Source organism: Orbicella franksi, chromosome 14, assembly GCF_964199315.1.
Source record: "Orbicella franksi chromosome 14, jaOrbFran1.1, whole genome shotgun sequence".
In the NCBI taxonomy this organism is placed as follows: domain Eukaryota; kingdom Metazoa; phylum Cnidaria; class Anthozoa; order Scleractinia; family Merulinidae; genus Orbicella; species Orbicella franksi.
Window position 1 is genome coordinate 19,380,565 of NC_138158.1, and position 14,000 is coordinate 19,394,564.

General features: G+C 40.4%; 1 protein-coding gene across 1 annotated transcript; it reads right to left on the reverse strand.

The window, feature by feature from the left end:
• Positions 1–61: 61 nt before the first annotated feature.
• LOC145467287 (DNA repair endonuclease XPF-like) lies at positions 62–13,984 on the reverse strand. Its single transcript, XM_081450830.1, has 18 exons — positions 13,775–13,984; positions 12,890–12,982; positions 12,171–12,178; positions 11,823–11,876; positions 11,418–11,487; positions 10,202–10,290; positions 8,520–8,548; positions 7,748–7,847; positions 7,049–7,133; positions 6,581–6,804; positions 6,306–6,337; positions 4,648–4,673; positions 4,031–4,128; positions 3,613–3,706; positions 3,052–3,126; positions 1,647–1,709; positions 1,060–1,197; positions 62–506 (listed from the first exon to the last, which is right to left on the reverse strand). The coding sequence occupies exons 1-18, from the start codon at positions 13,982–13,984 to the stop codon at positions 333–335; spliced, it is 1,662 nt and encodes a 553-aa protein (XP_081306956.1). The 3' UTR covers positions 62–332.
• Positions 13,985–14,000: the final 16 nt, after the last annotated feature.

The window sequence follows — 14,000 nt, forward strand, 5'->3', positions numbered from 1 at the left end:
CCTGTTTACAAGGATGAAGGGTTACCCGAGCAAGCGGGTTAACCCTAGCCAGAGGACAAAAGATAGCTCGGGACTACAAGCAAATTTTCACAGGTAGGGTAGCCCTACAACTCGGGACAACTTAATATGCGGTTCCACTCAAAGGGTCTGGAAGCAATTAGAAAGTTAACTCGGGTAGGCGGGTTAACCCTACCTGGATTGTTTAAAAGGGAAAAAGTTAACCCGCCTGCCAGGGTTACCCTAGCACGCAGATAGGGTAACCCGCCTACCCTGGTGACCCTGGCTGCCTTGTAAACACGACAACAACAAAAACAAGAGGAAATGTGTGTAAGCTAGGGTAATCCGCTTCCTAAGGTAATCCTCTCTCCTTGCAAACAGGCCCTTAGGCATTTAAAACACAAGCAAAGATTTGCACCAACCTCTAACGTGACAGGCTCTACATCAATTCCTCTCCGATGTATTAGAGAAGGAAGCTCACTACGAAACTCACGCATGTCGACAATGACCTACAACAACAACAAAAAACGGTGTGGGCTACGTCTGTATATGAGCCAGCTGGCCCATCAGTACGGCTCTTATCTCCGGTTTCTGTAGCATCGAGCGACTAGGAGTATTTCTACTCCCCCCTGGGTGAAATGCTAGTCCATCGCAGGGTTACGCTCCAACATTAAATTCACCGGTACCCATTTCTACACCTGGGTGGAGAGAGGCACAGTGAGAGTAAAGTGTCTTGCCCAAGAACAGAACACAATGACCCCGGCCAGTGCTTGTATCCGGAACACTCGATCCGGAGGTGAGCATTTTAACTATGAGGCGACGCGCCTCCAACAAAAATGGTAATGTACATTAAAGGCCTTTTTGCGCTGCACTAGAATTGTTAGTTGGGCCAAGGTAAAATCATAACCCGTGTCCAATTTATCAATGTCCTACCAGTACCCAAACGGGGTTTGAATGGGTCTAAAATGTTCCCTCCCGTTTTTCTTAGGTTATGTTCTAAAAACGACTCAGCTTTATTGTGACTTTTGTGGCTCAAATGGGAAAGAGAATCCTTTTCTAGACCTTTCTAGATGCCTTATTTTGTCCGTCCTGTGCTCCCGCTTTCCTGGTGCTCACAGGGTCAGTCGCCTTGGATGGGTCTCGGCTCAACATCATGGCTGCGCCTGTCTTTCCTTCACGTTCCTCTGGGACAACCATGGTCTGGCAAAGGGAAAGCACACACACAAAAACATAAACAGACAAATAAACACAAAATAGAGTATAAAACCATCAATAACTATTACAACTTAGATTACAGTTCTTCTAACTAAACTTGGACAGATAGAAATTTGAAATTCTTGGGTCCATAGCCTAATCAGTGTATAATAAATCTAAACTGACGGGAGGCAGACCAGTTGGCTGTTTTACAAGGACGACCAAGGAGTTGAACCAGGGTCTAGCGAGAAACAACTCCAGCTGAGTGGTCCGAGCGGGACTTGAAAATGCGACCTCCGGATTTCAAGTCCGGCGATCTGACCACTCGGCCACGCTGCCTCCATCACTATTTCCCTAAGACATGATGATTTGTTTTCCTCATTTTCGTTTATTCCTTATACATATGCTCTGCAAAACGTTGGAAGTTAAAATAAAACAGAACAACATGAACTTACGCCTTTGTTTTTGATCAGCATCTCAAATGCTTCTTTTTCTTTTCGAAGAGTTGTTAAGTATTTCTGAAACGGAAATAATTATGGGTTATTGCCAAGTCAGGTCAAGATGGCAGGATAGAGCGGGCAATCCCGAGGGGGCAAGATGGCCTCTATATCTTGCCAATCACAGCTCAGAACTTGGTTTATCTTGCAGTTGCACGCTCGCGAAGCTAGCCATGTGATAAAAAAAAAAAAGAAAAAAGAAAAGAGGTTAACACCGAAAAAGCAGCCATATGATCATAACCAAGAACTAATTCTAAATTTTATTTAAAATTAAAGTAATAATGAAAATATAGCAAAAATGATCAGTAAGAACCGTGAGTCCAAGGGAAAAAAGCCAGGTAAAAGTAGGTCAAGATAACACACGAAAATAGAAGGACAGGCCTAACATTCAATGGAGACATCAGAGGTACAACAACAAAGAGAGTAAATGCATTGACACACAGAGCAAAACAAAACGGACAGCTTCTCGCTACAACATAACTGAAAAACCCAAAGGCAGACACATTTAATCACAATCATTCTATAGCACACCATGTATTTCAAGAAATCTTTCCAACAAGTTCCTGTTGCCAGGTTGAACGTTGACAGACCAGCAAATTTCCTTCGGTCCTCCGTTGGCTTGTGTACAATAAGCAGTTGGAAACAATAATGACTCTTTAAAAAACAGGACAACCAAGAAAAAGCACATCTTCCCATCTTGTCCTCTTTCGGGCATTCAAAGCGAATTTGAACCAAATTTTCATGAGAATCGACACGATCTTTTGCTCCTCTGACATTAACTCTATTAGACCTTTTTTCATCGTTTAAATGACACTGTGTGTTAATGTTTAACGTTAAGCATAATACGATGCTATAAGTAAATGAGTAGTGTAAGGTATTAATAAATTGTGAGCAATGTTAGTACTGTAAGTAGAGTTAGTATCGCAAGCAATGGTAGGGTTTTGTAAGCTTTTTCGTTATGGTACGCAATGTTATTATTGTGGGTAATATTAGTATTGTAATTAAGAATGGTAAGCGTGCAGCGTGCAACTATCGAGTTTTGGACGCACGCGGGAGGTTGCTAAGCACGAAAGAAGCATAAGAGTCACACGAGGCGATAGCCGAGTGCGACTCTAGCTTCTTGAGTGCTTAGCACACTTCCGAGGCTATTTTATAAGGAATGTTATTATTGCAAGTAATGTTAATTGTTGTAAATTATGTGTGTTCCAATAACATAACAACACTTCCTTTTCGAAAAAAACTCTATTGAGCTTTCAGCGTGTATGACCACGCTCAGAGGATACACCGACAGAACCCTACTTCCTCAACACCCTGACTCTTGCCTAACAGTACCTGAATACCTTCTAATCAAACTTGTTCATACCTGTTCCTCCACAGAGCCAGTGTAGATTAAGAAATACACCCGAAGAGGAACTCCAGGTCTTGAAGCCTTGTAAACCTGTAAAGACAAAGAAATCAACATAGTTCTTTTTTCAGGGAAAAGTTGAGGTAACTGTGAATGGTTACTTAGTAGCTATCTCAAAATACTGGAAGATTAGTAAAGTTTGTCTTACATTCCAGGACTGCGCTTAAATCTGCTCCTATCGCGTGAAGCAGATGGCAGTTTTGCCACTCTCTCTTACCAGCATAATGCGCCCCCCACCCCCACCCTACCTTCCCCCTACTATGAATTTTTGGCAAGTTGTGCTAGCAAATTTCTGATACCCGTGTATACTTGCGAGACACCGAGTGAGTATTAAATTGCCTTGCCAAAGAACGCAACAAAATGAATGACTCCGGAAAGGCTAGATCCAGGACGTCATGATTCTACGTAAGAAACATTACTCCACTTCGCCTCTCTACTACGAGAATGACCATGTTAACACTTGACACTGCGGAACTGCACATGCGAACCTAGAACAACTTAACAACGAACAAAACTAACCTCTAGCTGACGTATAAACTGCATCTGTGCATCATAGAGCACAACATAACGTGGTTCGACTTCACAGAGAGTCCTCAACAGACTGTAGCGATCACTAATAGGAAACAAAAGGAAGAAAACGCTTTGCCAAACTGCAGTACACCTCAGGGGACACTACCACAAAACGACTCCGAAGAAAAAGAGCACCCAAAACAAACTTTATCGATGAATACCTACAAATACTCGCTCTGAGGCTATAACATGGTTTTCAAACCCGCGTCGCACAAAAGTATTCAACACATCGCGCTAAAATTCCTTGGGACAGTTAATCGTGCTATGCACTTCCAATATTCAGATCTGATATTTTCGTACCTTGATCATAAACAGAATCGCTTCTGCTCATGAGGTAAATATTGTAAACAAAGGTTGCCCTGATTACCTGCATCCCGTCAAAGGATGAATGACAATCACACGCGATGACAACAGTTTTACTGGAGCAGAATCATCTTCTGTTTGCTTCTTTGCTTCATCACCTTGCTACGAGTGAAATCAAAACAGAGCTCGTTGTTGTTTATCGCAATCCATCAAATATTTTCGCTCGGGCAAGACTGGTCTCAACGCGTCACGTGACCAAATATTCCCCAGCTAAAACTGAGGAATATCCGAGAACATTCCCCAATTTTCAAAACTGCGCGTGCTGCGAAAAATACTTAAAGGATAATAAACACAATAGCCTCCATTCGGCGCAAAAATATGCTCGGATATTTGTCCTTGGGCATTATCTGTTCCTCAAAGCTCACAGTTTTCCGAGAGCTACGCTCTCATCAGGGGCGTAGCCGGGATTTTTCAAAGCGGGGGGTTACACTGTGTCAAATACTTTGATACAAAACAAATATTAAAAAAGTGGGCTTTTCAACAATGACCAAGATATCGTCATGGCGTTTTCCCCACTTTTTGTAGGTTGTTTGCTTTTAACTGACAAACTTACAACAGGAGGGGGGGTCACGGGCACCTCAGAACCCCCCCCCCTACCCACACCCTTGCTCACAGACTTACCCGTAAGATAACATTGGATCTTGAGCCTTTCAGAGGGAGAAACACAAGAAATTATAATGCGGTCGAAATCACAGTCAAAACTCTACACTTGAGGTACAGTACATTCGCCTTCACGACTAAAAACGTTTCTAGGTTTCCAATAATCGAAAAGTTATTTCGGGCAGCCATGTACTCTTTTTATTTGAACTTATTTTTGTTCATTTAGTTTTTAGCTGAGTACAAATAAAGTTGTTGTTGTTGTCGAAAGTAGCTATAGAAGGTTACATGAAAAAAATCACCATCTTCTTTATGCCCTTAGCAGGGCACTCTGTTGACTTAGGCAGCCTCCACATTGCGCCGGAAAAATTTGAAAATGTAGCTTTATTTCTACGGTTTGGTCTACCGTCCACGCTAATCCGTCACGAAAACGGAGCTTTTCGAAAATGCTCTTCAAACCGGAGGAATTTGAAAACGCCGGCTTTTCGTTTTCATGTGGACGGACAACATTTTGAAAACAGAGCTTTTCGAAAAGGATGACGTCACGATAATCATGTGATTTCCCTGACCAATTTTTCCTCAAACACAAATCCAAACCGACCGCTGATTGCTGCGTTTTCAAATTTCTCCGGCATAGTGTGGACGGAAAACATTTGATGCGTTTTCAGAGTGAAAACGCCGTTTTGAAATTCCTCCAGCGTGGTAAGAACGAGGCCTAAATTGAGTAAGACTTCACAAAATGATGACAACCCCTCCTCCCCCTTTCTATTCCAACGATAAGGCCGTCTACTTTTAAACTTTGTGACAAACCTGGATTCCATACAAACAACTTGGACTATTACAAGTGAATGTGTAAAAAATCATATATTTGAGCTGTGGAGAAAGATATGAAGACATGATTGATCAACGCAGTACTGCAATGATCAATCATGTTTTCATAACAAGGACTATTGCTTCTACTCATCTATGGAATTCTATGTGCTAGTCTAGTGCAGGGTACGCCTTGCATATTGAATAGGGAGCTTAAAACAACTGGCAACGGCAACGGCAACGGCAACGTCGCTAAACAACAGGTTTAATGAGGAAAACAATAGCTGTGCGCGTGCGTTGTAATTCTTGGTAGATTTCTTTGCTGTCCTCTGCAAAACAACAACGTGGAATGACCAAATTCTGCGTTGTCTGGAGAACGTAAACCACGACAACTAATTTTTAAAATTTTTATTTCGAATTTATCGATGTGTCATAGATTCAGTTTCGAGATAGCTCTGACACTGATAAACAAAGTAAATGACTTTAGGGTACCGCGAGATTCGTGGCTAAAATATAAAATCATTTTTTAATCGGCGTTGCCGTCGTGGTTTCTTAAGCTTCCTTTGTCTGATCCGCAATGGCGTCCTGACAATTATCATCAGGACGCCATCGTGATTTTGCAGCAGCGACATACCCATAAATTGGACAGCAAATAATTTGGAATAAACGTAGTGGTTAGCTTTTTATATGAACAACTGAATTCATACCAAGTTGCTCAGGGCTTGGGAACCAGTTACTACGAAAAGGTTTTACTTGCCTGCTGCAAACAGTAATTTGTGATTTCCATTTAATATGACATACAACAAGCAAATTATTTCCTTGCTATCTCACATGGGATACACATAGGCAACATAAAAAAAATGGAAACACACCTTTAAATGGTTGTGCTGTCGGTTCATTGGTTCTAATAAAAAAAAAAAGGGAAAAGAAATTAAGGAATTTATGAAGGAAGTCAAAAACGGAAGAAAGAAAGAATGAAGAAATGAACGAAAGGATGAGCGAGCGAATGAACGAACGAACGTACATACGTACGTACGTATGAATGAACGCACAAACGAACGGACGGACGGACGGACGGACGTAGGTACGCACGTACGTACGAACGAACGAACGCGAGAAGATACGAAAAAGAACAACTAAAACGTACCCATCGTTTGAGTCATCTGTGCGAGCAGTTTTCTTTGACGCAGCAACTTTCCCTTTCGTTTTCCCTTTTCCCCCAGCCTTGCCTTTAGGTTTCCGTTTACTCGATGATGGTAAATCCTGGCAAATTGGAACAGAATATTCGATTAGAAAAAAAGAAATACTTAGTGGCATAAATGCAACGACACAACAACAAGAACAAGAGCTAAACTTCATTTCTTTAAATGGCTTTAAAGAGGCTCAGAGTATTTTGAGTTATTTTGGCCACATACAAAATTACCTTCAAATGGTAGGAAACCTGAAAATAACAGTTTAATAAGATAGAAAAAACACCAAAGAGATAATGATAAACACAACACAATGCCCCAGCCAGGGCTCGAACCCAGACCGCTCGATCAGGAGTCCATCACGTAAAGTACTCAGTATCAAGGGTTAAAAAAACGTGTTTGGGCTAAAAAGGTTAATTACATACATCTCTGAGCTGTGAACAGATTAGATAGTGACTAGCGTAGCCAATAAGAGAACAGCAGTCGTGATCGAACGCTAGTAGATTTATACTGAAAAACAAGTATCCGAAGGAAAGTACACTGTGCTCACTGCAAGATAGTTACTGAACAATTGACAATGTAGTCTACGTGGAATGCTTACACGCTATCAACGTGCAAAGTGAGCAGAGCCTAACTTTGGCTCTCAAGTCCTCACTATATGCTCTTGCTTGCCTGTATAAGAACACTAATTCAGATTTTTACCAAGCTACATGGCCAGGACTGAGTTGTAACACCCGTTGGCGACCTGTACGTATGAATTCTGCACATCTGTCGTGGGATCCCTTCGCTTGATTTCCGCCGCCCACTCGATTCTAGGCTGTGCGGATCCTCCCTGGATTCCTTTCCTGAACGAGCCTATGCGATCTCCTACCTACTATAGGTTTAAGCATGGCATTCTCATCTTAGCTTTGTCTAGCTATTTGTGGCCATGTTCGCAGTGGGTATCTTTTACCGAGTTCACAACTTAGGAGAGATGATTTTCTATCATTTTAAAGGGACACCAAGCTATTCTTGCCAAAATGCAAGATCTGACATAATGGCAAGAGCAAATTCTCAATTACAGTAATTGAAACAGAAAAAAAGCTTTGATGATCATGTGAGCCCACGGCAAAGAAAAAAAATGCTATTTACGTTTGAACTCATTTTTGGCATCATCACGTTCAATTTCGTCCAAGACCTCTGCTAGTAGCTTCCACTTTGGACTCTCCTCCAAAACAAGTTCCTCTATAGAAGAAACAAATGGAGCACACACGCAGCTTAATCAAAACAGTAGACACACAGTCCAACCCCGCCTTATGGTCACCTCGTTAATACGGTCATTTTTTTCCCGGTGAAATACCCATACATTTTCCTATTAGAAAACCCCGTTAATCCGGTCACCCCGTTCATCCGGTCACCCCGTTAACCCGGTCATCCCGGTAATCCGGTCAGCCCGGCAATCCGGTCACCCCGGTAATCCAGTCACCCCGTTAATACGGCCAGCGGCCACATTCTTAAATCCCATCTTGGTGACCGTATACTCGCAATGAGGATTTTCACTGGGTAATTGCAATTGCAGAACCGACCGCAGGGGCCCGTTTCTCCAAGGTCCCGAAAAGTTGTCGCACCCGAAAAGCCGTAGCAAAATCTCAAACCTTTTTGACTACAGAGCTGTTTTCTTCACATATTCTTAATACGAACAGAGGTTCTATTCATACAAGAAGTTTCAGGCGTATACACCTCTCTGTCTTTAAATACCGATTAACTAAAAATGGCTTTACGGGACCGAAAAGATTCCGGGGCCTTTGAGAAACGGGCCCCAGCAGGCCAGCGTTTCTGTTAAGGTTCTCTATGCTAAATGGTGCCAGGTGGTGGAGAAGTGATTTTAAGAAAATGATAATTATCAAAATAACCAACCTTGCTGATTCTTTTCAACATTGGAACTGCTGAAAGTAAAAAAAAAAAAAATACAGAACTCAGATTAGTATGGGTAATCAAATGGTGATGAGTGAAATTAAGAAATATTCTTTACCATTGAGTTCACTATCTCTTTTCTGATTGGCCGAAAGCGTACAGTGAATTTTCGAAATCAGCGCCTGTGGCGTCATCTAGCTGTAGATTATACAATAATCATATCAAGGACACTCAAGGTCACGGGGTAATCATGTCATGTATGACCGCGGTGCGTGATTTCTAAGGGTAATCATGTCAAGTTCGTGTACTTTGTGTTGCTTGCCGTCAGTGAAGAAGCAAAAACATGACTTCCATTTTCTTTTTTTTTTTTTTCGTTCAATGTATAATTAGTATTTAGATATTAGTATTAGATATAAATTCTTAGAGATCTTTTAATCTTTTTACAATTGTAAATTTAGTTAGCATCGGGCAGGCGAAGAGCCACCCTGTGGATATACTGCCCGAAATGCCATTATTATTATTAGCAGCAGCAGCAGCAGCAGCAGCAGTAGCAGTAGCAGTAGCAGTAGCAGTAGCAGTAGCAGTAGCAGTAGCAGTAGCAGTAGCAGTAGCAGTAGCAGTAGCAGTAGCAGTAGCAGTAGCAGTAGCAGTAGCAGTAGCAGTAGCAGTAGCAGTAGCAGTAGCAGTAGCAGTAGCAGTAGCAGTAGCAGTAGCAGTAGCAGTAGCAGTAGCAGTAGCAGTAGCAGTAGCAGTAGCAGTAGCAGTAGCAGTAGCAGTAGCAGTAGCAGTAGCAGTAGCAGTAGCAGTAGCAGTAGCAGTAGCAGTAGCAGTAGCAGTAGCAGTAGCAGTAGCAGTAGCAGTAGCAGTAGCAGTAGCAGTAGCAGTAGCAGTAGCAGTAGCAGTAGCAGTAGCAGTAGCAGTAGCAGTAGCAGTAGCAGTAGCAGTAGCAGTAGCAGTAGCAGTAGCAGTAGCAGTAGTAGTAGTAGTAGTAGTAGTAGTAGTAGTAGTAGTAGTAGTAGTAGTAGTAGATTCGGTTTTTGTGATATCCAGAATAATCAAGGTCTCGGTTAGGGTTATCAGCTGAAGCCGAAGGCTGAGGCTGATAATACCTTGACCTTGATTATTCTGGATATCACAAAAACCTCATCCAATAATAACATTGTTTAATATCTCGCGCGTTTTATCAAAAATATCATAAATTGCCGAGCCATTAGGCTAGGGAAATTAGCAGGATTTTGACAAAACGCTGCAGTGAAATTATTTCCTACTTTCACGAGAATTCTATAAATTTGATGACCTTTTAAATTTATATCATACATGTAGGTGACAAATTACCCTTACTATCATGGGTTTTTTCTTGTTTATTTTTATCAAGAAATTTCTTGCCAAACGTTGCCATGGCAATTTTGTAATTTCACAATGAAATTATAAATAATGATCACTGAAATTTCGCGCTAAAATTAAGGATTCGAATGATTTTTCGCCCATGATATTACCTATATATAAGTTCCTAATGTCAAGAGTGAACTGACCAACTTCTTACTTCTCTTTACACATATTGTAAGCATACGTGTACTTAAAAGTCGCCCAGTAAACTATTTTGCAAGCACCCCACCTGCTAAAAAGTCATATTGTACAAAGGACTAACTACAGCTCGACTAAATGCAATCAATGTATGTACTCACTGTTTCACGTTATCTTTTTGGTTTGATGACTCCCCTTTCATTTTCTTGTTTTTCCTCTCTGTGCACTCCACAACTCTGGCCTTTGCATGCTATTAAATTAAAGCAAGGAGCGAGAAAATGAAGTTCTCTATTGATTTGTTAGAATTCTCTAATGTCATTAAATCTTTATGCAAAACCTCTTGTTCTCTACAAATAAAGAATGGATCTTAGATGACTAGTTCATTTGTATTAAAATTTCCTACATGTACATTACGTCAAGGTAAGGGTAAAGTCTGCATATGAGCCACGTGGCCCATCAGGCCAGAGTTTATCCCCGGTTTCTGAAGCAAGAAGCAACAAGAAGTATTTTTACTTCCCTCTGGATGGGATGCTGGTTACACTCCATTATTAAATTCGCTGGTATAATTTTATAAACCTGGGTGGAGAGAGGCACTGTGAGAATAAAGTGTCTTGCACAAGAAAACAAAACAATGTCCCCAGCCACAACTTGAACCCAGACCGCTCAAGATGAAGGTGAGCGCACAAACCATGAGGCCACCGGACCTCCAACATTGTGTCAATAATCTTTGAGATTTACAGATTTACTACTTATCATTGTAAATAGATCCAGCTTGTTGTTGTTGTTGTTGTTGTTGATCAGTGGTACAATATAATGGCACATAGGCTGCTGTTTATATTGCATGTTTCATTCTCTGTCATTTAGTCTATATGTTAATTGGTTTGTTTATTTATTTGTTTGATTATAATGCACTGGCATAAGTTTTGTAACTGTTACAGCTATCAGGGAGATTTCAGCACCTAGCATGAATTAGCATCAGAAACATGTCATGATCTGACACTGACACAAGTCATTTTCAACCTGAAATCTGCCTTTGGGCAATACTGCATGCATTCAAAATCCTATATTTATAAAACAGGTGCTCTGGAAATGTTGCCATGTTAAGCATACATGTAACACTTTGTATGCTATGTTATGGGCCCAGAGTGGTTTTCAAAGCAGTAGGACTTCAGCTAATCCAAGATTAAATTTGCATCCAAGTTTTAAAGCTGCACTTGGCTTTGAAAAGTGCTTTTGAACAAGAAAAACTAAGACCTCCATCAATGTTAAATTCCAGATAAGCACTGAGTGTCTTTTGAACTGCCAGACCCTCAGGGCGCCATGCCAAGGTGAAAATTATTCACAATATACATTGTTTGCTAAGAAAAAGGATCTTACCACGAACTGGGAATCGGCCGCATCCATAAACATCCACAGAGAATGATTCTTGACATCACGCTGACTGGCCCTAACAAAAGGTCATTTACCAGTATAAGTTAAAAATCATTTAAAATGTTGCATACATGCATGTACATTTTATAAATCATTCAAAAGTAAATTTGGAAACTTGTGATTCAATAAATGGCAAGCTCTGCAAATTAACTCGATTTGGCAAGCACACTTTACTCTAACACTGATATTTAGTTAATAGCCTCTCTCAACCATTAAATTTTTTTTGAATAATTCTTCAATCAATGTAAGTTACTTTCTACTTTCACTTCACTTTTACAATGCCGTAGGCACCTAAGCTCCAATATTTCAACTGACTTAGAGTTAAACATTACGATATTGATCAAGGCCTACCTCAAAGATTCCAGAAAGTTGTAAAATGTCACACAGTCGTACTGTGTAAGATACCTGCAACAGAAGCATTTCAAATGGCTATGCATGATTGAAACACTTAAACCAGTTTTCACATCATAACCTACAATGCACAGTACACATTATCTGCAACGTCCTTCCTTATTTGAATGTTTTTTTTTTTTAAATTAATGTTATAAGGCATAAAATTGATTCCTTTTACAAACCCACACCATTAAGAGATTATTTCACTGAATAAGTTTTCTGATATTAACTAAGAGATTGGCTTGCAAGGAAATTGACCGCAGACTACATTCTCCTTGATTGAACTTCAAAATGATCAACCATTACGTCCTTGCCTGTTAGGGAAACACAGAGTGTGTGCCATTACACATTGATTCTAAATAGGACACATCTCGGATAAAGATCATGTTTATAGAAATCATTTCAAGTGGTTTAATTCTAGAGACTTAGGAAGTGACTGGAGATGACTGCTACAGAAAAATATTAGTGAAGACAGTACTTGGGGGGGGGGGGGGACTTCCATATTAAAAGGTTGGGGATGCACATCAAAGAATTTGAATTAAACTCCAAAAGGAGGCCAATCATGCTACATGTAGCAGATTGAACTCAATAGACCGATGGAAATTGAGCCTAAAAACGTAAATAACAGTGTTTCTTTTATAGTTATAATTATTATTTCTTTTATTGATTAATTAATTAATTTTCCAAATGATACTTTAATTGACAGCTAAAAAATAGTGGCATTCTATCATCAACAACCAGAGACCAGAATCCTTGATTTTTACCCCTAAGCAAGATGTGACCTTCTTCCTCTCTCCACCCCTCTCTCTCCTCAACTGTTTCGTCTTATGTCCCTAGAAATACATGTAGATAAATGCAACGTTATAGAATGATGGAAAGGGCTACTGGTAGCAGAAACAACTTGATGACTAGAATCAAAGCTGTGTAATGGCTATAAAGCACTACAGCCACATAAATAAAGATCTCTGTAAGAAAGTTATACATAAATAAAACTGACTTGTATGGTAATTAAATGGGCATCTTACCAGCTGATGCCAGACAGGATTAAGCTGAAATCTCAGGATCTTGTCAAACGACTTGCTGATACTGTTCTCCACAGTGAGGTCATCTGTATCAAGCTACACATATGGTATAATGCACAACAAGAAAAGACGTCTGAATTATGTAACCTAACAAAGTTATATTTAGATCTACATCAACTAATGTCACTTAAAAATGCGAACACATTTGGGGCGAGTCTCAGCCCCCAGCCGCTTGCGGGACCCTCACTGGTGACAAAACAAAAAATGTGAAGCCATTTACATGTTACAGTAGTATCTGAGGTAATGATCCCACAAGCAGCTGCAAGATGAGTGATGTGGTGAATACGTGCAATACTTAAGTTGTCACGACTGCCTGTACTTAGTTCCATTTTTCTCTTGACTAGTATGTTCAGTTACTACATGTAGCTACTCCCCGTAGATGAGATTGTGATCCATCATTGGCTTCCCCCCACCCACCCAGGACATTTTTGAAGGTTTCCCTAACGGTTTGTTCAATGTGTTCATTAACAATCTGGGGGGAGAGAGATACTGTAAGGGTGTTATGATCTTTCCTAAGAACACAACGCAATGACCCCAGCCTAGGAGTGACCCTTGACAGTTCTACTACATGTACATCTCGCAGATCTAACAGTCAAACCCCAATAATGGACACCCATCTAAGCCTGAGGACATGTCTTATTCAAGTGAGCATTTCAACATGGTTGCAGTCACATCTAAATTTACATTTAAGTGGGCGGACACTGTACTTCTGAAGCTGCCTGCTTATAAGAAGTTTGACTGTACATGCACTTTAAAAGTCCTACACCTTAGTTGGTACTAAATATTTCATTAATTAATAATAATAATAATAAATTCCTTGAAACTCACTGTTGGGTTTGCTCTCTTCAGTTCTTTCAGACTGGTGTCAATCAAATCAAGAACAGCTGTTTTCTCTAGACTCATTTGTTTTGCTCTTCTTTCTTTCGCTTTTCTTTTGCTATACACAATCGTTTCGTATCGAATTTTGCATTTTAAATAATCCCACAGAACTCGTGGGTCTTGGATTTCTTTACATTCCTCGATCCACTCTTTACACATTCCCTTTATTTTAGCG